General features: G+C 39.3%; 1 protein-coding gene and 1 non-coding gene across 31 annotated transcripts in view; both read right to left on the bottom strand.

The window, feature by feature from the left end:
- Positions 1-25,668, bottom strand: part of PATJ (PATJ crumbs cell polarity complex component) — a 411,839-nt gene that overhangs the window by 332,022 nt on the left and 54,149 nt on the right. For 28 of the 30 annotated variants that reach the window (XM_078332015.1, XM_078332024.1, XM_078332028.1 and 25 more), the window contains 4 exons: positions 24,581-24,657; positions 21,961-22,017; positions 8,395-8,529; positions 1,069-1,230 (listed from right to left, as the gene is read on the bottom strand). In XM_078332015.1, the coding sequence (XP_078188141.1) occupies positions 1,069-1,230; positions 8,395-8,529; positions 21,961-22,017; positions 24,581-24,657 (431 nt within the window). The remainder of the gene's footprint in view (positions 1-1,068; positions 1,231-8,394; positions 8,530-21,960; positions 22,018-24,580; positions 24,658-25,668) is intronic. The other 2 variants (XM_078332019.1, XM_078332018.1) reach the window with 1 other exon arrangement.
- Positions 14,321-14,427, bottom strand: LOC118143369 (U6 spliceosomal RNA). The gene has a single exon (XR_004727596.1). It is a non-coding gene; the product is annotated as a U6 spliceosomal RNA (small nuclear RNA).

The raw sequence follows: 25,668 nt of genomic DNA, 5'->3' as shown, positions 1-25,668 counted from the left end.
TTTTTCAAAGGAAAAATATGAATAGAAAGTCAAGTTATTAGCCCAAAGATTCATAATTATTAGATAGTAAAGGCAGGATTAGGTTCATGTGTAGTGAAATCCAGAACCTAAGTATAAGGGAAGGCCCCATGTATCTAAACTGGTGTTTAGTGGAATTACAATCTAAAAGAAATTGAAAAGGGGAAAAGGTGGCATAAAAGATGAGGTTACCAATAGCATAAGATGGCAAAGTATGTGGTCAAAACTCTTCCAGCTAGATACAGTGGCTTACACCTGTAATCCCAGCACCTTGGGAGGCTGAGGTGGGAGGATTACTTGAGTCCAGGAGTTTGAGACCACCCTGGGAAATATGGCAAGACCCTGACTGTAAGAAAAAAAAATGTTTTAATTATCTGGGTATGGTGGCAAGTGCCTGTGGTCCCAGCCACTTGGGAGACTGAGGTGGGAGGACTGCTTGAGCCCAGAAGATGGAGGTTACAATGAGCCATGTTCAAAACACTGCACTCCAGCCTGAGGAGACCCTGTTGCAAAAAAATCAAAAACAAAAACAAACAAAAAAACCTCTTTTCATAATTATAATGCTCTTCAAAAAAAAAAGTACCAAGAGCTTATAAAATGTTATTTCATTCTCTTATCTTCCAAAGGGATTACTGGCAATTTCCAGACTCACTTTGAAATTTATCATAGAGTTTCATATTTTTAAGGCTCTGAAAAAGGGAAGTATATTAGATATGCAACCCTTACTGACACCTTAAACTTATATAAGACAAACTGAGTTGAATTAGAAATCAAAAGTAATGAATCCAGGCAATTAGTGAAAAAACAAAGGTTCTCTAAAATAGAAATGCATGTACATCAATGTTGGCAACATATCAAGGAAAGGGAAGGAAAGAGTTTTACGATGTTAAATGAAGAGTAACAATTTGAAAAGCTATGCATTGTTGCCTTAGTCAAGCAAAGAAAAGAGTAGAGTGAAGGTTTCCTCTCCCTTCATATTGTAGTACAGTCTTCTGGGCATCTTTGATGAATGGGCATGCCTATGGGAACCACACTATATTCACTTAGTACCTCTGTCTCAGAAAGAGAGGTTTCAGTGGGTCTTGGTTCATCTACAGAAGCCTCATCATCAAACAACCTCCGACAGCAAACCAAAGTAAAAGGGGGTGGCACTTCTTTAAGAAAGGAGACTGCTTCTCGGCGAGATTTTCCATACAGCTGCATGCCATTGACCTAGGAAGACAAGGAGACAAATCACAGTTTAGGCAGCCCCAAGTGAAAAAATGAAAATCTCTTATTTATATTAATCTACCAAAATGAAAATAGGACATCATTTTATGTTCCCTGTAAACAAAGGGCCTCGCTTTAATCATATTATTTATAATTAAATAATATGCAAATAAAAATGTTAGAAATCCCTAAAATTTTTAAAATCTAAGGCTAAATCTTTGCTCATCTTGATGCATAAAGTATAAAATGTGTGCAGAGTACACCCTCACTGGGAAAGGGATCTACCTAATTTTTTGCAGCACTATGGTTTCTCCTTTCGTTATTCCAATGTTGTATTCTCTCACCTACCTCTACTCAGCTCTCCTGAAATACACTGAATAGCATTTATAGTCCTTTAAGACTGTTTTCCTTTGCATTTTCATTTTATAAGAATATCACTACAGAAATATAAGGCTGTTTAAAAAAAAACATTTAATTTACTACTTAAAGTATAGCTAACAAACACAGAACAGTTGGCTGTCAAAATTTAACATCAGTCCACAATATTCTTTCACATCCCATAAACTCTTAATACCAACCTAGAAAAATAACTTCCACTGAAAAGAAATATACATGCCTTTTCATCAGTTACATTCTTATATGCTCTGCTGATACAGCAATCAGCACATTATTTTAAAAAATAATTTTATGCCAGTGTCTCACATGTTTAAAAGAAAAAAATATTCTTTATTAATGATTAATCCTTGTCACCAAAAAGTTATCTAAATTTCATATTACTTTTGGTGCATAATAATAATACTTGGCACCAAAGATGATTTGGCTAAATAATTCTAATTTTTCATATATATGACTTGAGTTCAAAGAGTCCTTTCAGTTCTAACTATAGGTCTCTAAAAGCTGATCTATCAGCTACTCGCAAAAAGCTGAGGCATGAACAGAATCCAGGTAACAAATATTCTTTTCACATCTGACTCCTACCCTCCTAGGAGGGTTTAGAAGCATTATTTGTTTTAAAGGTATTTTTAGTCTGGCATTAATTTCTAATAGGTGTCGTGCTAATGTTCAGATAACTGGCTAGCCTGACTTTACTGGGAGAAGCCCTTCTACAAATCTTTCACTGCACCAGAGAGGAAGAGGACACTGGGCTGCTGGAAACCTTCAGCAGCAGGGTGAGTCTCAGGTCAACCATCCCTGGGAAACACTCTCAAGCCTGTAACATATCAAGCACTTAGCCATCAAGCCAGACATCTCTCCCTGCCTCTTAATTATTTACAAAGAAACCACCACAAGGTGAAGAGACCCACATGCACTTTAGGAAGCTAGCTCTACTGGAAAATCTTCATGACGAATGAAGAGGTCTAGGGGACAGCAAGCTCAGCAGCTGATGAAAGGTTTTTCCTTGGAATAACTGCACGTCAGCCTTTACATAAGAAGAGACAGGGACGAACCCATCACTGGCCATACCATATCCATGATTTCAACTGGTGTCACAAGTGCACAAAGTTCTAAAATCAGCTAAATGGGTAGTAATTTACACACAAAAAAAAGCAAATAGAATCAAAGCAAGAATTCTACCCATACATGAGTATGAGTTTGTGTTTCACTTCAACAAATTAGAAAGTCACTTTTGGGTTTTTATCTTGGAGTACCTTTAAATATTTATTTATCTCATTACTTATTCATTTGAATTGTCTCCAATTATTATAGCAGTGCCTGGTAGTCCTCCTCACCACTCCGTGCTAAAGGGATTGGTCACATTTCCCATTACCAATTCCTATCTAGGGGGATTTACAGCTGCTGTAAATAGCTGTTCTGGGCTGAGACTTGGCACGGTGTTCTAACCCCAAAGCATATTTGTGTTTCTGGTTTTAAGCTCTAAGGAGTACATTAAACACACACATACACACACAAACACACATACTTTGAGTTCAGGAGTTTATTTGGCTAACTGCACTGAGATTTTTTAATTTTGTATTTTTGGTTATTCAAAACAAGCTAATTTTTATTTTAGAATTTGCAATATTTTTCAAGGCCCTTAGACTTCAGACCCTCCTTAGTGCTATTTTACCCTGACTTTTTGACTGGAAAATGCACACACATACACATTTCAGAGTACAGAACACTGCACAGGTGCTGCCCCACTATTTTATCACATTGAATCCTCATCCCAGCACATAAAGCTTGTTAATATGCCTTCTTCACAGCGATAATATTGCCAATATCCCACAATGAGATAATGCTTTATAATTTACATGGATGGTATTTCATTAGATCCTTACAAAGGCATAGTGAAGTAGGCATTGATGAAGGAACTGATTCTCAAAAAAGTTAAGTGACATGCCAAGAGACACACGGCTAACCTGTGGCAGTTCAGACCAAAAGCAGCTTTTCTTACTCCAAACCTGTGCTTCTTTCTTTATCCCAAGTTCTTTCACTAGGTATCTATATTTAAGAATTCAAAAAATCTTCACATTACCTTATTATAGCACCTTCTATTACAAGGTGGTAGGCCCATGGGAGCCTAGTCTTGGCTAAAGCACAGAATACAGCTGATGGCTGGGATCACCTGTACTTGCTCTATTATGATCCAACCAACATTTCTTTAGCACCTAACACATACTAGTAGTGATTTACACTGAATATCACCAAATTTCACACTTAAAAATGGTTAAAATGGGCAAGGCATGGTGACTTATGCCTGTAATTCCAGTACTGTGGCAGGCCAAGATAGAAGAATTGCTGGAGGCCAGGAGTTCAAGACCAGCCTGGGCAAAATAGCAAAACCCTGTCTCTACAAAAAAACTAAAACATGAGCTGGGCATGGTGGCGCATAGCTATGATCCTAGCTACTCAGGAGGTTGAGGTGGGAAGATTGCTTGAGCCCAGGAATTTGATGCTGCAGTAAGCTGTGACCATGCCACTGCAATCCAGCCTGGGCAATACAGCGAGACTCTTAAAAAAAAAAGGGAAGAGAAGAGATCCAAGATGGCTAACTACTAGCAGCTTGGGATTGTAGCTCCCAGTGAAAGCGCAGAGAACGAGAGGATGCCACACTTTCAGATGAATTTTTGTTGCTCACAGACCAGGAGATTCCCAGCAGAGGAGCCCCACGGGTCGCCAGCGCAACTCTTGTGGCCAGCACGGTGGTTCTCCCTGCAGAGTAAACGGGACTGGGTCCCCTTTTGGTCAACATTTGGAGCTCTGGGAAGGCAGAGTCGCCCATTCAGCTGATTGAAAAAGGGACTCAAGAGGGAAGCCAGACTGGAGATTCCCGGGCAGAAAAGCACCACAAATCTTAATGCTGCTGTTTTAGCCAGCACAGTGGGTTGCTCAGATTCCGGCGCTGGGAATCAACAAGTTGGACATCCACTCAGAGACCTATTTGAAAGTCGGTAATTATAAAGACAACAGGTGGATAAATTTACAATGATGGGAAGAAACCAGTGTAAAAAAGCTGAGAATACCCAAAATCAGAATGACTCTCCCTCTACAGAGGATCACAGTTCCTCATCAACAGGGGAACAAGGCCTGATGGAGAACGAGTGCATTCCATTAACAGAATTAGGCTTCAGAAGGTGGATAATAAGAAACTTCTGTGAGTTAAAAGAACATGTTCTAGTCCAACGTAAAGAAACTAAGAACCTTGAAAAAAGGTTTGACGAAATTTTAATGAGAATAGACAATTTAGAGAGGAATATAAGTGAATTAATGGAACTGAAGAATACTATACGAGAATGCCGTGAAGTATGCACAGGTTTTAACAGTCAAATTGATCAAGCAGAAGAAAGGATATCAGAGGTCGAAGACCACCTTAATGAAATGAAATAAGAAGACAAGATTAGAGAAGAAAGAGTAAAAAGGAAAGAGCAAAGTTTCCAAGAAATATGGGACTATGTGAAAAGACCTAATTTACGTTTGATAGGTGTACCTGAATGTCATGAAGAGAATGAATCCAAGCTGGAAAATATTCTTCAGGATATTATTCAGGAAAACTTTCCTAACCTAGTAGGGCAGGACAATACTCAACTCCAGGTAATACAGAGAACACCACAAAGATATTCCTCAAGTAGAGCAACCCCAAGACACATAATCATTAGATTCACCAGGGATGAAATAAAGGAGAAAATTCTAAGGGCAGCTAGAGAGAAAGGCCAGGTTACCCATAAATGGAAGCTTATTAGACTCACAGCAGATCTCTGAGCAGAAACCCTACAAACTAGAAGAGAGTGGGGATCAATATTCAATATCCTCAAAGAAAAGAATTTTCAACCCAGAATCTCATATCCAGCCAAGCTAAGCTTCATAAAGGAAGGAAAAATAAAATTTTTCATCACCACCAGTCCTGCTTTACAAGAGCTTCTGAAACAAGCACTATACACAGAAAGGAACAACCAGTATCAGTCATCCCAAAAACTTACCAAAAGGAAAAGAGCATCTCCATAATGAAGAATCTATATCAACTAAAGGGTAAAATAGCCAGCTAGCATTAAATGACAATATTAAACTCACAAATATCAATATTAATCCTAAATTTAAATGGATTAAATGCCCCAATCAAAGACACAGACACGCAAATTGAATAAAAAGTCAAAACCCATTGGTACGCTGTATCCAGATCCATCTCATAAGCAAGGACACACAAAGACTCAAAACAAAAAATTGGAGGAAGACTCACCAATCAAATGGAAAGAAAAAAAAAAACAGGAGTTGTAACTTTCGTCTCTGACAAAACAGACTTTAATAGTAACAAAGACTAAAAGAAACAAAGAAGGAATTACATAATGGTAAAAGGATCAATGCAACAACAGGAATCAATGATCATAAATATATATGCACCCAATATAGGAACACCCAGATACATAAGATAAGTTCTTAATGACTTATAAAGAGACTTGAACTCCCGCACAATAATAGTGGGAGACTTTGATACCACATTGTTAATATTCGATGGATCAACGAGATAGAAAATTAACAGGGACATCTATGATTAGAACTCAGACCTAGAACAAGTAAACTCAGTGAATATTTATAGAATTCTTCACCCCAGGTCCACAGAACATACATTTTTCTCAGTATCACATTACACCTCTTTTGAAAGTGACCACATAATTGGAAGTAAATCACTCTTCAGCATTTGCATAGCATTTCACAGACTTAAATGAAATATTGGTTGGCTGTTTGTCATTTTTTTCTCTTATTCCTTCCTGTCTTCACTGTTAAGCACAATTATCGACATAAAAGAGGTTTTTAATGCCTATTTTTATATTGCATTTCAGCCTGGGCAATAGGGCAAGACAGCTTTCTCTCTCCCCCTTTCTCTTTCTTTCTTAAAAAAAAAAAAAAAAAAAGGAAAAAAGATTAATGGTAAATTTCATGTTATATATATTTTGCCATTTAAAAAAAAAAAAAACAGTAGACCGAGAGCAGTGGCTCACACATGTAATCCCAGCAATTTGGGAGACTGAGGTGGGTGGATTGTTAGAATTCAGAAGTTCGAGACCAGGTTGGGCAACATAGCCAGACCCCATCTCAAAAAAAAAAAGCAAAAGTAAAAGAAAAAAAACAGCTGGGCATGGTGGCTCAAGCCTGTAATTCCAGCACTTTGGGAGGCCCAGCTGGGCGGATAATGAGGTCAGGAGTTCGAGACCATCCTGGCCAACATAGTGAAACCCCATCTCTTAAAAACAAAAAAAAAAAAGGAAAAAAATGAACTGAATTGGTTATACTCATACCTCTGCTTATCCCAAACAAATGTATCTTATTTCCTAACACCTAATAACTATATACCACAGCAATGGTCTCCAATCTACAAATTATCATGGATGATATCCACAAAGATATGCCCGTGCCCAGCCAGTAAGAGAAAGACCAAAAAGAAAGCATAATTCTTCTAATAAAACAGGGCATTAATCTGCAATAAGAAGTTCAATACCATTCCCTTGAATACCTCTAAAAATAAGCAACTTACTACATCTTAAAACAGGACTCCAATACCCTACCCTCCCATGCTTATGACAGAATTTGATAACTAGTCATAGCACTTTTCCCTCCGAAATTGAAATTCAACCAGAATCCTTCCCTTTATACTCCTTTAGGTGGCTAGACACTACTAATAAATTCAATTGCACCCAACATGAGACCTATTGCTATCCCTGTCATTTCACTGTGAGCAAACATAAATTTTAGGGGAAAAAAAAAAAAATCTAAAATCAGGGCCCATGGGATTCTGATCTTGGCTAAAGCTACTAGGTTGATTCTATTGAATCCAACTTAGGGCATCTTGTGTAACCTAACTCTTGGGAGAACCCTCTCCTATGCAGTCGTTTTGTGTGACCTTTCCCCTAGACCTTTCCGCTCAAGAAAGTCCTTTCAAAGCAGAGGTGCTCTAGAACTGCTTTGATTAGAGAGAGACTGGAGAGCCTGGGTAAGCTCAATAGAGGCTGCCATTTTGAGGGAGACGTCCCAAGGAGAAAATGTGAAAACCAGTATGCCTGAGGTCATTCAGCTATAATCCTTGTTGTTAGAAATAATCAATAGGCCAGGCACGGTGGTTCACACCTGTAATTCTAGCACTTTGGGAAGCCGAGGCAGGTGGATCACAATGTCAGGAGTTCGAGACCAGAATGGCCAAGATGGTAAAACCCTGTCTCTACCAAAAATACAAAAATTAGCTAGGCATGGTAGTGGGCACCTATACTCTCAACTACTCAGGAGGCTGAGGCAGGAGAATCACTTGAACTAGGGAGGTGGAGGTTGCAATGAGCCAAGATCACGCCACTGAACTCCAGCTTGGGCAACAGAGCAGGACTCTGTCTCAAAAAAAAAAAAAAAGTAATAAATCCTGCAAATAAATGAGGCTACATGTGGCAACAAGGCTCAGGGATTCAAATTTTGCTAAAAAAAAAAAAAGAAGATAATATACTACATCAAATTTCTTTCCTAGTCAGTCATTCACTTAAATAAAGAACATCTCAAGAGTCCCAAAGATGGGGAAAGCATAGCTACTTCTTTATCATCCAGTAAGCTGTTCATTTTTTTTTTTCAATCTAAGAGGCTCACATTACGTTGGCATTGGTGACACTATAACTCAGGAGATTTGTGATGAGAACACATTTTTCTGAAACTTAAAAATTTCTGCCTATGTCTTTCTCTCCTCATAAATTTTACCTCAAGCAGCTCATCTTCTGGCTGTAGGAGACCCAATGTATCAACAGGACCACCAGGAACAATTGAAGAAATATAATGGTGCCCATCAAAGGAGTCCACTTCCACACCAAGCCTCAGAGTGTGAATAGGCAGCAGCTATGGCAAAACACAAAGCAATGATCAAACACAACGACAACGACACATCCTGCTGTTCGTCCTCCACCCAGTGCTATTTTGAAGTGAAAAACTCCACCTCTTGAATCGGATCACCAAAATCCTAAAAGAAGACAATAATGGGAAAACTAGTGTCAGGTAAAATTATGAAGTCATTGGTCATCTTGTTCTCGTTCCTCTTTTCTTTCCAGACTCCCTGGAAACGAAGAGATGGAAGTATACAGTCTTACCTTCAATTCTAAGCTCCAGTCAGTCCACACTTCTGATAGTCCCCAATATGTATGCTGTGTTTCACTTTCCTATGGAACTCCCCATCCCCCAGAACAACCTAACTTTCCTTTATTATCTAATTAACTTCTACTCACACTTAAATACCACAGCAGGAAGCCCTGATGCCTCCATCTGGGGTTCAAGACCGCCCTGCGCACCTCTCCATCACAGCTCACAACGTACTGGGCTTAGAATTTCTTTCTTTCTTTTTTTTTGACACACAGTCTCACTGTGTTGCCTAGGCTGGAGTGCAGGAGTACAGTGGTGCAATCTCAGCTCAATGGAACTTCCACCTCTAGGGTTCAAGCAATTCTCGTGCCTCAGCTTTCCAAGTAGCTGGGACAACAGGCATGCACTACCACGCCCAGCTAATTTTTTTGTATTTTTACTAGAGACAGGGTTTCATCATGTTGAGAATTCCTAGTTTCTTGATTGTCCTTCCTCCACCCCTTAGTTGAATGGAGAGTTTGTACCTCTAATCTCTATAACCTCAGCCCTGGAACAGTACCCCGCACTAACATGGGTTCATTAAATGTTATTTGAATCAATCCATGAAAGATAGTGCCTCATCTAAGGTGCCCCTTTCGATCTAGCCAATTTAAGTGAAAACATTTCCTATTTGGGAAAGGCAATCATTTACCCATTCTAGGTCTATGAGGGTTCGTATGGGCTAAGATATGAGTCAAGAGCTGAGAAACTCTAGCCAATGTCAAGTAAAGAGATGAGTGTCTTAGTTCTACTTATGTTTGTTGGTTGTAATGGTCAAGGGCATTCAACAAACTCCATTCCCCTGACTTTCAAAGACAGACTAATGATTTGTCATTGTGGCCTTATAATCTCAAATACGGTAAATGGTACTCATTATGATTGACAGTTCCTGTATCAATAGTCTGATACCTAAAAATACCAGACCTACCTCTAACTATACTTTATAAGGAGAACACCCTCCACAGGGTGGCAGTGCATCCACCATGTGGCTCTCTTCCTCTTCTCTATGATCCTCTCTCCCTGAGCTTGCCACCTCCCTCCATCTTCTGCTTTCAGTCCCCAGAGTGCCACAGGCCTTGCTTCAGACACCATCTGAGGCTCACTTCTGTCCCGCTATAGACATGCAGATAAATGTGCAGTGGCAAGGAGTCTGGCTAAGACCTCAGTGAAGGCATGAGGGACTTTCAGCTCTGGGATAATTTCCTGAAGATTGAGTACTCCTGATCACTAAGCACTTTCAGGATCTACAACCATCTCTCTAGCTCTCTAAATGGAAGGTGAAGAGTGTTTTTCCTCCTGTTCCCTGTCTGTGCTTTCTGTCTTCCTTACTGCTGCCACTTCATTCTCTTGTCATTGTATCAAACCATGGGTACGGATACGCTAAAGAGACATTAGTGTCATGTAGCAGGACGTCTAGAGGAGGTGAGGAAAAGCTTTCAGAGAAATGTTCCTGAATTAACAGTTTACCACCCATCTCTTTCTTTCTTCCTTGTTTATGAGCCTGATGCGATAGGGCAGAGAGGTGCCAGTGCATCCACCATAGCTCATCCCCAGTGTGGTACTGGGGCTTATACTGGCCTGAGAGCAGACAGTTCAATTCTCAGTGATTTTGCAAGTCAGTGGTTAAGCACAGCTATCATGAAAAATTAAACCATATAAAGTTACAATTAATAAAAATAAATGTAACGAGTACTCAAAATTCATCACTTCCTAATTATTTTTCACTCTTTTACTAATAGCTATGTTCATGAAGTGAATCTACTGTATCTGTACAGAGAAGAACTCTCTCTATCAGAACTCAAAGAATACTGAAGGGTGGACAACTGAATGAGACACAAGAAATGCTTGATTTGGTTAGCTGGTAAATGCAGGTGGGACAGGCAATTAAACAGCCCTACTCCTGCAGAGAGGCCTGCAGCACTGAAGTGCTTCTGTGCATTGGCTCTCAACTCACTGATCAGTGATGTCATTTTGGTAGCTTCATACCTGCCATGGTGTCAGTATTTACACCACAGATATTTGTACATGCTACAAATTGGAGCTGCCTTTTTTGTTGTTGTTGTTTCCTTTTTCGAGAGCTAGAAACTTGCCAGCATACCACGGATTTGTGATATAGTTTGGACAAGATATCCAGCATATATGTACGGGGTACAAACTATGGGCAAGGTATTGGGCTATGAGCTGGAAATACATGATGAAGTCTTTGCCCTCCTAGAACTAACATCCAGCATGGCAGACAGATAATAAATAGGCAAAAAGGTAGGTGGACAAAGCAAATACATAAATAACCAGCCAACCAACAAGCAGCAGGATTATCATAGTTCTGATATGATAAGCAAGGAATACAAGGAATGTATGACTATTGTGTAAAAAACAAACAAGCAGTTACTAACTGTGATAAGTGCTACAAGGAAGTAATCAGGGTCATGGCATCAGAGGACCTGTGGTGGAGGCCATTTTGGAAAGTTGGTCAGAGCAGGCTCCACATTGAAGGGGACACTTAAGGTGAGACTTGAGGGATAACAGTGAGTCAGCCCTACAAAAAAGCCTACTGGGGGATGGCTTGTGGGAGGTGAGCAAAAAGGATAATTGCTAAATTTCTGGTTTGAGCAAATGAGTAAATGGTGGTAACAACTTCTGCATAGAAATAAGTGCCCAAATTAAAACAAAGATCCCACTATACAAACAGATATCTTTGCTACTTACATAATAATATGCCCTCATCCAAGATAAAAGAATTAAGGCAAGAAATGGTTCCAATCCCCTTCCAATCTGCATCTATTCACATGATGACCCCCATTCCTGGCTCCATGGAACTGCTGGAGTCAGGATTCACAGAGGCTCACCCATGTCATCTCGTGCCCTCCCGACATGGGCTGTGCCTTCTAGGCTATTCCCCTAGATATCTGTAAACACCACAGGCTCCCTAGCAAACTTAAATGGTGAGCAAAACACACATGCTCTATCTTCAATCAAGCTGAACAAATAAACCAGAAACGATGTTTACTAAATCTGTCAATCTGAAGGATGCCTACCTAATATTAGTTCTGAATCTAAATCTGAGTACAGCTGGGTTTCTACGATTTCATATTACATTGCTACAGGCTTCTCTGCGGGAGCAGGACTGTTTAATTACCTGTCCCAGCTGCATTTAGCAACTCAACAAATCAAGTGTTGAATCTGTCTCCTTCAGTTGTCCACCTCTTTCAGTATGTGGCGTTCTTAGGCAGCAGAAAGTACTGAAATGACAAGAGTAGGTGAAACAGATGATTGGTGCCTCCACACACCGCTGCATGTCATGCTTTCGGATGCTTATTCAATGTGCTTTGTGAGGGGTTCTATTTAAACTGACAAAGTTAATGAGCAACAGGATTTTCATAATCCTGATATAAGTAAAGGATACAAGGACATGCATCAAAGGGAAGTGTGACCATGATGTGTTTTACTGCCTGTGTAAAAATGATGAAGATCAAATGAGATCAGGAAGGATTGAGGTCTTCTACCTGAAAGTCGCAAGACTTATCATGAAATAAACTGCAGCTCATTCATTTTGCACAGAACTTTACTTTTAGGACACTAAAACAAGATATCAAAATGCTTAAGTGGGAATATAAATGACAGCACTTCAGGGGGAGAAGAAACTTCTGGAAAAGATTGCTTCAAAAATGTGTCAGTAGGATGGGGGAGGATTCTCCAAAAATGTTGAACTCAACATAAAATAGAACAGGAAGAACCCCATGACTGGTTCTTGTAACTCTCATACACAAAGTATTAAATAGCCATTTATGTTTAAAGATTAGGGAGTTACTAAATTTACCATAAATTTAAAAATAAACTTTCAAGAATGAGGCTACAAGTTTAAAGTAATGGTGAACCACAAGCATGATGGCCTCTGAACTTAGCTGTGCTCCCTCAGAGGTTATACAAGACAATCAACTGTCCATTAGAGCTTTATTTATATTTGTTTTTCTCACCCTTCCAAAATTTTATTTATTTTTTATTTTTTTAAATTTGTTTGAGACAGAGTTTTGCTTTTGTTGCCCAGGCCAGAATGCAATGGCACAATCTCGGCTCACTGCAACCTCCGCCTTCCAGGTACAAGCGATTCTTCTGCCTTAGCCTCCCCAGTGGCTGGGATTACAGGTGCACGCCACCATGTCCAGCTAATTTTTGTATTTTTAGTAAAGATGTATTTTCACCATGTTGGTCAGGTGGTCTCGAACTCCTGACCTCAGGTGATCCACATACCTCAACTTCCAAAAGTGCTGGGATTACAGGCATGCGCCACCACACCTGGCACCCTCCAAAATTTTAATTCAGAATGTTCAAAAAATGTGTAACAGGTACTCTGCTGTATAGCAGTATATTGAAAGATCTCTTCAGTCACCTATCCCCAAGGTCAAGCATCAGTTCTATTTAGCATTTTAGATATCATTTATGTTTCCTGTCTGACCCACTAGAAATATCTAAGTTTTTAATACTTGATCTAACACTTTGTATTTGACTTTCTCCCCTTACCTATGCTCACGGTAGTGCCTTCATCTGAAATGTGCTCACGGTAGTGCCTTCACCTGAAATACCCACTGTACTCATTTGTACTCCAGATCTGTTCTTCAGAGTACAGTTCAAATGCCATCCTATCAATAAGCCTCCATCTGTCTTGAGGAAGTAATATCCTTCTTGAACACATATCAGGCATTTTAGCAACATCTGAATAATAATTCTCCATGGAGTGAGGCAAGAAAGGAATCAAAATTCCTTTAAGAACCTCACTCCGAACCTACAGAATCAGAGTATCGGCAAGGAGGAACAAAATAGGACATTCCCACATCTGTGTTTTGAAACAGCTGCTTTGGGCCAGGTGTGGTGGCCCATACCTGTAATCCCAGCACTTTGGAAGGCCAAGGTGGGTGGATCACCTGAGGTCAGAAGCTCAAGACCAGCCTGGCCAACCTGGCTAAACCCCATTTTTACTAAAAATACAAAAATTAGCAGGGCGTGGTGGTGTACACCTGTAATCCCAACTACTTGGGAGGTTGAGGCAGGAGGATCACTTGAACCTGGGAGGCGGAGGTTGCAGTAAGCCAAGATCAAGCCATTGCACTCCAGCCTGGGTGACAGAGTGAGACTCTGTCTCAAAAAAACAAGAAAAAGAAAAAGCTCCTCTGATGTTTCTGATATGCCACCTGCACTAGTAGGTAACCCCGCTGCTACTATAGGGTTATTTGATTCTGTGTCTTACATGTGCCACTTAAAAAGAGAACAGCAAAGTATAAAATTACATGCTTGAGAACTCATCCACAGAAGCATTGCTTCTGTGGATGAGAGGAATCGGGTGGGAGAACAAATGACCTTTTGCAGTGCATATTTCTATACCTTTTAAATTCTATGTCTTGTGCATATATTACCTATTTAAAATTTAAAAGGAAAAAAAAGAATGCTGCAAGCTTAGAAGCCAGATAACCCTTGATTTGTTTCCTTTTTTTGAAAATTTTTTTATAAATATACTTTTTTAATAGTTCTGGAACACTTCACGCATTTGTGCGTCATCCTTGCACAGGGGCCAGGCTAATCTTCTCTGTATCATTCTAGTTTTAGTATATGTGCTGCCTAAGTGAGCACATGATTTGTTTCCTAATTCCACTGCCTTACTAGCTGCCTATGATCTTAGGTAATTACTTTACCTGCCTGACAATCAATTTTCCCATATTAAAAATGAGAAGGAGGAAATGCTTGCTGACCAATAAGGTTACTGTTAGAAATATAAGAGAAAATACGTTTAAAGCAAAGAACCGGCCCTGGTAACTGAACAGTAACCTCCACTATAACTCTTGGAGAGCCCAGTACATCCCACTTGACATTAAAATTATGTTTGTTCATTATAAAGTGGTCAGAGGGAAAACCACATTTTAATGTTCTCTGGGTCAAGAAATATAACTCAAGAGAGAAATAAAGTGAAAACCGTCAAGCTGTTTTGTCAAAATCAGAGAACAGGACCTGGTGTTTTTGTTTTCCACACAAGCGACATTACTGATGCTCACTTCATATTACAATTGATGGCTAGCAGAAAGGTCACTAGAATGAGCTTAATGCTTCTCCCTCATGGAGCTGTGATTATCTTAATAGTAAACACTTGCCAAGAAAGCCATCCCTGAAAGTGCAAGTCTCCCTAGATGCGGGAAAACTGTTCTGGTGTCATGATTAACAGCTTCCTAGAAGCAGTGCAGTTAATGCTTAAGTCATTGTAAATAACTTTCACCTCCCTCTTTCTCCACAACTCCACCCAACTCAGAAGAAATCTTATCTATTAACATTAGCCCATAATATATGAAGATGCTTCTTTTTTTTTTTTTTTTTTTTAAGTATAAAGACAGGGTCTTCCTATGTTGACCAGTTTGGTCTCGAACTCCTGGTCTCAAGATCCTCCTGCCTCAGCCTCCCAAAGTGCAGAAATTATATGCATACACCCCGCCCAGTCACGAAGATGCTTCTGGAATCATCCCTTCAAGAGTAGTGGCCATGGGATGGCAACCATCTAAAACCAGCTAGACCCATAGAAACATAATTGTTCTAATCAGAAAGCTGATGAGACAGAGGAAAACCTCCACCCTGGGCCTCAGATCTTAGACACAACCGTGCTCAAAACCTCCCACTGGTGTTACCTGTCACTAAAGGTAAAGTCCACATATATCACTGTGGCTCCCAAGGCCCTTTAACACCTAGTCTTCCTCTCCAGCATCATTTAACAATATTCTGCTCTTCACTGAGTTTGACCCAGACACTCTGAAAGAAACAACTTCTATTTCCCCAACATACCAGCCCTTTCCCAAGGCAGAGCTATTGTACCTGCAGCTCCTCTTTTCCCCAGCTCATCACATTCTTATCCTTCAAGCCTGGGCTCAGAAAGGCTTTCCCTGGCTCCTTCTCTAAAGTGTCCCCCACCCCACTCAATTTACTATTCATTCATTTGCAGCACTTCTTACAATCTACAACTATCTTATCAAGTTATTTTTTATTTGTCTATTACCACACCCCTATGCAAACCCAGAATCTAAGCTCTATGAGAGCAAGGACCCTTTCGGTTTTTCTTCCCGCAAATGGTAGCACAGTGTCTGGCACAGAGTAGGAGCTCAGTAAACAGTTCTGGAATGGATGAATGCACTCTAAGCTACAACCTGCCTCTGCTACCATCTAGTTGTATAATTTTGGTCAAGTCATTCAACGTAGAAAACCTTTAGTAACCTCCTGTCTGTGAAATCAGTTTGGACTGGTTAGTTAAAATCACCCTTACATATTATAGGGAGAAATTAGTAGCTGCTGAACTATGATGCAAATTTCCAGTTGTAAGAGGATTTTCAAAAATCGTAGCTGATGAAAATGAAGAAAAATTCTGTGGACATTTAATAAGAAATTAATGGAGAAAAATGTAAAAACATATGATAATGTTACATGGAAAAACTATACATCCCTTCTATCTCGCATACACATACACACATACATACACACACACACACACACACACACACACACCCCCCAAAACAAAAGGCAGGTAATACTGACTGCAAATGTATAAATATGTAGCTAACAACTGAATATGAAAAGAGAATAATGCAATTGTGGGGGACTCTTTTTCACTCCAGTGCAGAAAATAGGGAAGTAAGAAAAGCAACTCTTTGCCACAACAAAATTTCAATTAATTAAATGTTTTTAAAAAGCATATTAAAAGAAAAAGGCCTTTGAAAGGTCAGTTTAAAAGTGCTAGAGGCATATAACTGGAAAAAAAGGTACCATTTATTGGACATTTCTTATATCTTAGCACTGAGCTATATTAAGGTACATATGAAATATATTCTATTTAGTTTTCTACAACTCAATTCTTATTATTATTATTTAGAGAAAAAAATTAGGTCAGTTATTTTACAGCCAAAAGCATTTCATCAAATGTTACTTTTTTTTTTTTTTTTTTTTGAGATGGAGTCTTTTTCTGTCACCCAGACTGGAGTGCAGTGGCACAATCTCAGCTCACTTCAACCTCCGCCTCCACGGTTCAAGCAATTCTCCTGCCTCAGCCTCCCAAGGAGCTGGGATTATAGGTGCCCACTACCATGCCCAGTTAATTTCTATATTTTTAGTAGAGATGGGGTTTCACTATGTTGGCCAGGCTGGTGTCAAACTCCTGACCTTGTGATTTGCCCACCTCAGCCCCCCAAAGTGCTGGGATTACAGGCACGAGCCACCACGCCCAGCCCAAATGTTACTTTCTTAAGCCTTTCCTGACCAATGTATCTAAACTTGTAAACTAACTGTCTCTCCTGAATTCCCTGTCTTCTGTTTTAATATTCTTCATGGCATCTTATCACCTATACAGTATAGCTTACTTATTTTTGGCCTCTTCCCATTAAAATATAAGTTCTACAGGACAGAGATTTTTCTTCCTGCTTTCTTCTCTTCTGGAACCCTAGAACCCAGTAGCAGACCTAGCAGAGTACATATGATACATATTTGATGAATAAATGAACAGCCAAATGGACCAGTGAGTTTTTATAAGGTGGTTCTGAAAGTATGTTCAACTCAAAGCCCTTCTGCCCATTTTATGCACAGGAAATTTAGTAAACTGGAAGACAGTTACTGAGTACAAACGTGTGTGTGTGTGTGTGTGTGTGTGTGTGTGTGTGTACAGCATAGAGGCTGATCAGGAAAGATGACACAGTAAGACTGGAGGCAAAGAACTAAGGAGTGAAAGGGAACATCTTCTACCTAGAGAAAGAGAATCACACTCTTTCAAAATGTACACAAAATGTGCTTTGTGCCTTTTGTCCTTGTTGTCTTTTACTTATAAAACATGATGATTCAGGGTCTTAGGCTTTGAATGTGGGAAGACCAACAAAGCTGAACCATGTGATGAGCAGAGCCTAATCAGGGCAGGATTTTCCTGCAAGGACATATCCTGAGTTCTAATGCAATATGGCACAGGAGGCTGAAAAGATAATCAGGAAACCTTGAAAAAGCAAAGTAAATATTTCAGCAGCCCAGAGTACTAAGGAGAGAGAATCAGAGTCCAGGTTCCACCAGGATAAGAGAACTGGTAAAAGGCCGGGCGCGATGGCTCAAGCCTGTAATCCCAGCACTTTGGGAGGCCGAGGCGGGTGGATCACGAGGTCAACAGATCGAGACCATCCTGGTCAACATGGTGAAACCCCGTCTCTACTAAAAATTACAAAAAATTAGCTGGGCACGGTGGCGTGTGCCTGTAGTCCCAGCTACTCGGGAGGCTGAGGCAGGAGAATTGCCTGAACCCAGGGGGCGGAGGTTGTGTGAGCCGAGATTGCGCCATTGCACTCCAGCCTGGGTAACAAGAGCGAAACTCCATCTCAAAAAAAAAAAAAAAAAGAGAACTGGTAAATACCCCCGGGGTGTTTCATGGATTATCTGGAAGACTATATGTCTTTTTTTTTTTTTTTTTTTTTTTTTTAAGATAGAGTCTTGCTCTATTGCCCGGGCTGGAGTGCAGCAGTACAATCTCGGCTCACTGCAGCCTCCATCTCCCAGGTTCAAGCAATTCTCCTGCCTCAGATTCCCAAGGAGCTGGGATTACAGGTACCCACCACCACGCCTGGCTAATTTTTTGTATCTTTAGGAGAGACAAGGTTTCACCATGCTGCCTAGGCAGGTCTTGAATCCCTGACCTCAAGTGATCTTCCTGCCTCAGCCTCCCAAAGTGTTGGATTACAGATGTGAGCCAGGGTGCCAGGCCAAGGCTATGTCTTTTTTTAATTAAAAAAAATTTTTTTTTTTGAGAAGGAGTCTCGCTCTGTCTCCAGGCTGGAGTGCAGTGGCGTGATCTTGGCTCACTGCAACCTCTACCTCCCTGATTTAAGCGATTCCCCTACCTGAGCCTCCCAAGTAGCTGGGACTACAGGCATGTGCCACCATGCCTGGCTAGTTTTTTGTATTAAAGCTGTGTCTTAAAAGTAATGCAAACCAGAGGTAGTCTGATCCTTACCAGAACTGTACCTCTGCCCATGTCTAAGATGAGCACCCACCAATACCACCCCACATGCACATGAACACACACGCATAAACACACACACACTCTCTCTCTCTCACACTCACATTCTCACTCTCTCTCTCTCCTCCCTTCCCTCCTTCTATCACCATCTTAGCAGACAGGGTAAGACCGCTCTGAACAGAGATAACTAATATCATCTGAAGCCTTTTGTAGCTGTGAGACATTCAATCAAATTTTGGCATTACAAGAGATACACCCAAACAATAAGACAAAACATCAAATGACAGAATTGATCCAGATATTGGAATTACTTAAAGTCTTTATAAGCTATGGTTAACATGTTGAAGAAATAGAGGAGAAGATGGCAAATATAGAAATAGATAAAAAAATATCGATTTTTTTTTTAAGTTGGGAATTTCACTGGAGAATTATAAACTAAAAAGAAATAAAATGGAAATTCTGGACTAGAAAAATAACTAAAATTAAGCACTTAATATATGGGCTTTAGCAGCAGATTATGCACAGGAAATTTAGTAAACTGGAAGACAGTTAAACAAAAAATATCTAAGAGTTTAGTGTAAATTAAAGAGCAATTTCAGGAAAATATGTCACTGATTTATACAATAATAATAAAAATAATAAGAGCCTAGCTGGACATAGTGGCTCACACCTGTAATCCCAGCACTTTGGGAGGCCAAGGCTTCTCCAGAGGTCAGGAGTTCGAGACCAGCTTGGCCAACATGGTGAAACCCTGTCTCCATTAAAAATACAAAAAATTAGCCAGGAGTGGTGGTGGGTGCCTATAATCTCAGCTACTCGGGAGGCTGAGGCACAAGAATCACTTGAACCCAGGAGGCAGAGGTTGCAGTGAGCCAAGATCGCACCATTGCACTCCAGCCTAGGCAAAAAGAACAAAACTCAATCTCAAAAAAAAAAAAAAAACAACTAAGAGCTTACTATGTGCTTACAACTATTCTAGGCATATTATAGTTAATTCCTATATAAATCTATGAGGCATATATAATATTAAGCATAATATAGTTAATTCCTATATAAATCTATGAAGCAGGTATTAATATTTCCTTTTTACATAAGGAAATATTATTTCCTTTTTACATAAGGAAATATTATTTCCTTTTACAAAAAAACTGAGACATGGAGTTTAGATCATTTTCTAAGATCACACAGCTATCAAATTCTGTTTTATCCAGAATTTCCAGGCAGCTTTGTTCTAGAATCCATGTAATGAGTATATTATAATATAGTAATTAATAACAAATGAAGTTTGATGAGGTATTTGTGTGGTTTTTTTTTGAAATGGAGTCTCACTCTGGTGCCCAGGCTGGAGTGCAGTGGCTTGATCTCGGCTACCACGACGTCCACCTCTCGGGTTCAAGTGATTTTCCTGCCTCAGCCTCCCGAGTAGCTGGAACTATAGGCACATACCACCATGCCCAGCTAATTTTTATATTTTTAGTATGGAATTTCACTACGTTGACCAGGCTGGTCTCAAACTCCTGACCTCATCATCCACCCACCTCAGCCCCTCAAAGTGCTGGAATTACAGGAGCGAGCCACCGCACCTGGCCTGGTATTTGCATTTCTTACTCTTATTTTGAATTAAATCCCTCTCAATATATTTAGAGGGAATTAATAATTAGTCACTACTCTAAGCTAATCTGACTTTATAAATAATTTAAAATTGAACTACAAGATGAGCCATATTGCTTTTTGTATTTTCCTCAGATTTTGTATATCTGAGGAAAGCTTGGTCAGTTGGCCGATGCAGTCACAATGAAGTGACTCAAAATGTTGGTAAGCTGAGAAGGAAAGAAAGACTCTCCAGTGTCAGCCTTGAAAATTCAAACCTGGCCCAGCAGGGCGGCTCACACCTCTAATCCCTGCAGTTTGGGAGAGTAGGTGGATAGCCTGAGGTCAGGAGTTCAAGACCAGCTTGACCAACATGGTGAAACCCCATCTCTACTAAGAAAACAAAAAACTTAGCTGGGCATGGTGGCACATGCCTGTAGTACCAGCTGCTCAGGAGGCTGAGGCAGGAGAATCGCTTGAACCCAGGAGGCAGAGGTTACAATGAGTTGAGATGGCACCAGTGCACTCCAGCCTGGGCAACAGAACAAGACTCCATTGCAAAAGAAAAAAAAAAAAGAAAGAAAGAAAAAGAAAATCCAAACCTATAAAATTATGGCACACATAGCATAAAATCATGAAAGATTCATTGCAAATACTCAACAAAGAAGAAAATGGTAGCACTAACTAAAGACTTTTCAATGTTTTATGAAACCTGCATGGGGATGCAGAAAATACATTTTTAAAACTGCATGTGACGTAAGAGTTTAGGGTGGGCTCAGCTCTCATGTCCCGTGTGGAATTACAGTATGACTTCTGAAACACTTAGGCAAGAACATCTTTCCTTTCTTACCAATTGTTGAGGACCCCACCTACAAGGCAAGTTTCAATTGCCCTAACCTCTGCTTATCCAGAATGGGAACTTTTAGTGACAGAACACTAAAAATGTTAGGGAAAAAAACTGTAGAAGTTGCCTTCTGGCACCTTGCCACTAGAAATAAAACTTACCAAAAACGTTTTAAGTTCAAGAACAACCATTGCCTATACTCAGAAGATAAACCTGGAATATTTGAACCTGAAGACTTTTCTAATGTGTGGATTGCTGGGTCTTGATTTTTAGGAAACTTTTATAAAAGGACTTCTTATAATATCTAAAAAGCTAACACACACTGCACAATGTTACTCTGCATACTACCTCTAAGGTGGGCAAAAGAGTCAAACCCGGGTTTTGGCTGCTGGACGTGACACAGGGATCCCACGTTCTTCCCAGACACCATTTTTCATAATAGTGAGACCTGTCACATTTCCAGGAAACAGGTAAGATTAAATTCTGAAAACTTTATGTCACAGCACTAGTTTCTTCAGCAAGAATTTAAAGAAAGTTCTTCAAACGATAGAAAAACAGGCAGGGTTCAGTGGTTCCACATGTAATCCAACACTTTGGGAGGACTGCACCGAGCCCATGAGTTTAAGACCAGCCTAGACAACACAGTGAGACCCCATCTCTTAAAAAAAAAAAAAAAAACTGTTAACTTTGTTATTAAAAAAAAAATGCTTACCTTTGAATATTTCTGTAACTCAGCATCATCTGCAATCTGTGTGTCCAAAGTAGCAACCTAAATTTACAAAAAAATTTCCAATATTTGTATAACTGTATTTTCTGAAAATATCTGCAAAATCTACATATTGATAACTATTTGACCTACATTCTACTATCTGTCTTATATTTTTGAAATCTATAACACATAATGTGAAATCTCAGAGTATATCAATTTTTTTGTTGTTCTCCACAAAAATCTGTTTCCTAAGTTGCATAAATTGAACAGAAGGTGATGGACAAATATATATACTATTTTTTAAAAATCCATGATCCCTAATATTTTAATATAATCCTCCATTATATTGAATGCATCAAAATCTTACTCTTTTGACAAAATCAAGAGTATGGCCATTTTTACTTTCAAACCCAAGCCTCAAAACAAAATTTGCAAGGTCAGTAAAGTCAGAGGAGTTTGGGAAAACTAAAGCATCTGACTTTCCACAGCAAGCTCAAACCATTTCCCCAGAAGAAATAGCTGGCAAAGACACAAACAGAAAGGCCTGGTCCCTGGTGGGAAGCTAACAGAATACTTAAAGCTTTTAATCCTGGCCTAAAACTATTGTTCTAAGCTCCAATGGTGGACATCCACAGAAGTGAATTCCTTGCAAGCAAAAGTACATTACTGATGATTTGCATCTGTAAGTTGTTAATAAAATATGATGCATCTGGCAGGAAGGTATAAGTTAAATAATGACCCAACAACAGCTTCTGAAAGTACTGCATTTCAGATAAGCAGATCCTGGAAGAAACTGAAATAAGAAATACTGGCGTACACGCATTCATTCATTCTCCATCATTCCTGGCTTCTTTCTAACCCCCCATTCCTCAGAACAAGATGCTACAACTTTTAATGGATAAGTGTCACTTTAAATTCCCAACTTCAAATTCTGTCTCCTCTAATTTCTCTGCTATGACCTCACCATGTAATAAATGAAATTGAAAAGGTTAGTTATAAGGAGAATAAAATTTTAACAGAAGGCTGGTAGTGGCTCATGTCTGTAATCCCAGAACTTTGGGAGGCCAAGCAGGATGGATCACTTCAGACCAGGAGTTCAAGACCAGACTGGGCAACACAGTGAGACACCATCTCTAAAAGAATTTGAAAAATTAGGTGAGCATGGTGGCTCATGCTTGTAGTTACAGCCAGTCGGGAGGCTGAGGTGGGAGAACCACTTGAGCCCAGGAGGTTGAAGCTACAGCAAGCTGTGACTGTACCACTGAATTCCAAGATCCTGTCTCTCAAAAAAGTGTTTTTCTGTTTTTGTTTTCTTGAGGCGGAGTCTCCCTCTTTCACCCAGGCTGGAGTACAGTGGCGCAATCTTGGCTCACCACAACCTCCACCTCCCAGGTTAAGAGATTCTCCTGCCTCAGCCTCCCAAGTAGCTGGGATTATAAGTGCCCACTACCACACCCAGCTAATTTTTGTATTTTTAGTAGATGCGAGGTTTCACTATGTTGCCCAGGCTGGTCTCAAACTCCCAAACTCAAGTGATCTGCACATCTCAGCCTCCCAGAGTGCTGGGATTACAGCCATGAGCTATCACACCCAGCCAAAAAAAAATGTTTTTTAACCAAAAAACAGCCCATCCTAAAACTGGCCATTTGTAAATACTGTACAGTGAATTTCTTTGAATATCAAACCACTAGGATAAGTAGGAAAGGCCATTTGCTAGGTGATAGCTTAATAATCATATTCAAAATCTATGAAGCAGAGAAACAGTTCAAGAGAACTGACATGCAAGCATAAAGTTACCAGGGGAAAGTGTGAATTGTATTGACTCATCTTAATGACACTGGGAATTTTCTGACAATAGTGGCTACATAATGTAAAGCAAAAAAATTTAAAAAATCTCCAACCAGCCAACAAGTACTAATAATAAACATATGTAAGGAAATGTGAATGACAGTAGAAATTTAAAAAAATATTTTATTACTAATGCATTTAGTGAACAATATAGAGGCTGGTCTAAGCACAACTTTCTGCTTTCATGTGGATTCATATGGGGAAATGTAATCAATCCCTTGCTCAATGAATCTAATAACAGGTGAAAGGAAGTCTAATGGACCACTGGCACTATAAACTTATACCAAACCTAAATTATTTCCTGTTCTTCTAAATATATTTGATAATCATTCTTTCATTTTTTACATAAAACTGTAAGATTCTTTGTGAAACATAGGACTAATATCCACAGTCCTTTCAGTGTACAATAAAACAAACAGATCATAAAAGCGATCATAAAAATGCCAGCAATTTTAAGTGGCTGATACAGGTTATAAATTTAAAGGCAACCCTCTCCAACAGTTTTCTGTCTATTGTCGACTTAAATGGTTTCAACATGAACTGAGTGTCTGCTAATTGTAACTGAAATTTGTGTGCAGTCCTTAATTATTCTTACAGCTTAAAATGCTAAAGACAAGGAAAAAATCAATTGATATTCGATAGAGAAGAAAGGCAGGAAGGAAAAAATAAAGGCAGGCTGGCTATTCTTTGACTCTCCCATTTCTTTGAATTGTAGTGTTAGAAACTTGATGTGAAATGAGACATGAGTGTTTTTCATTAGAACATTTTAACATACCATTACTTCATAATCAGGACCCAATAGGTTTTCCCATCTGGATTTCAGCTCATTTTCTAGAGAGGCTGGGACTTTTTCTGGATATTAAAAAAAAGAGAGAGAGAGAGAGAATGTTGAAACTACTGTGAGCCAAACACACTTAACTACTAAATTCTTCAATAACAGCCCAGTTTCAGTAAGTAAAGCGGAAATGAATAGAAAGGAAAATGCATTAACTTAGGTCTACTAGGTAAAGTAAATCAGAGGTGACTTATAAAACTATTGTAAAATGTAAAGACCAGCTGTGACCAAATTATGAAGGAGCTTTCGTTCTTAAAGGATACTTTAAAGGAAAGGACTTGATGAGTTATACATGAAATTTAAATTATGTACAGTTTATATGTAAACATCCTATGGTTTACAAGTAAAATGCATCTGGCTTTGCTTTATAATACATTAGGACATAGAAAGATTTCATTTAAATGTTAATCACTTCAAAACAGTACCATTTCAGCTGCTCACTAGAAAAGTTAAAAATGTATCAAGATATCCTTACTATCAGCAGTGCATATCAACACAGTATAATCAGACTTTTCACATGGGCAGCTATAAAGCCTTGTCTAGTTTAATCCAGTTAAAGTTTCATGAGCTTTAAGATAACAGGAACTTTGGTTTTACATCAATCTTTTGTTGCTTGGTTATTAAGATACTTGTATCTTGATAACTTTCTTGAGTGTAATACTGCCTTTGTTGCACAGAAAATTTAATAGAGCTAAAACAGATTGTAAGTGTCTTGCCTGTCCTCCACATGATGGTAGCCAGAAGCTCAGTGCACGGTGCATAGCATGAATAACGTATAATAGGCAAAAGTGAAAGTACTAAAACTGAAGTTATAACTTATACCCATAGCAGTAGCAGTAAATGAACTTCTACCTTTTTTAACTTAAAGAAAAACTATCTCAATTTTGTCTTAAGATTGGACAAGTCACAGAACAGTTATCACAACTGATATAACCATCTGCCTAAAATCAAACGTAACTTGCAGTATCAGCTCTTTCAGTCTTCGGCACGGACAGCTCATCTTGGAGGCATATAATGTTTAATTACAT

Source organism: Callithrix jacchus, chromosome 7 (genome assembly GCF_049354715.1).
Source record: "Callithrix jacchus isolate 240 chromosome 7, calJac240_pri, whole genome shotgun sequence".
Taxonomy (NCBI): domain Eukaryota; kingdom Metazoa; phylum Chordata; class Mammalia; order Primates; family Cebidae; genus Callithrix; species Callithrix jacchus.
Note: the sequence above shows the minus strand (reverse complement) of the source record. Positions and strands in the feature narration are given on the sequence as shown.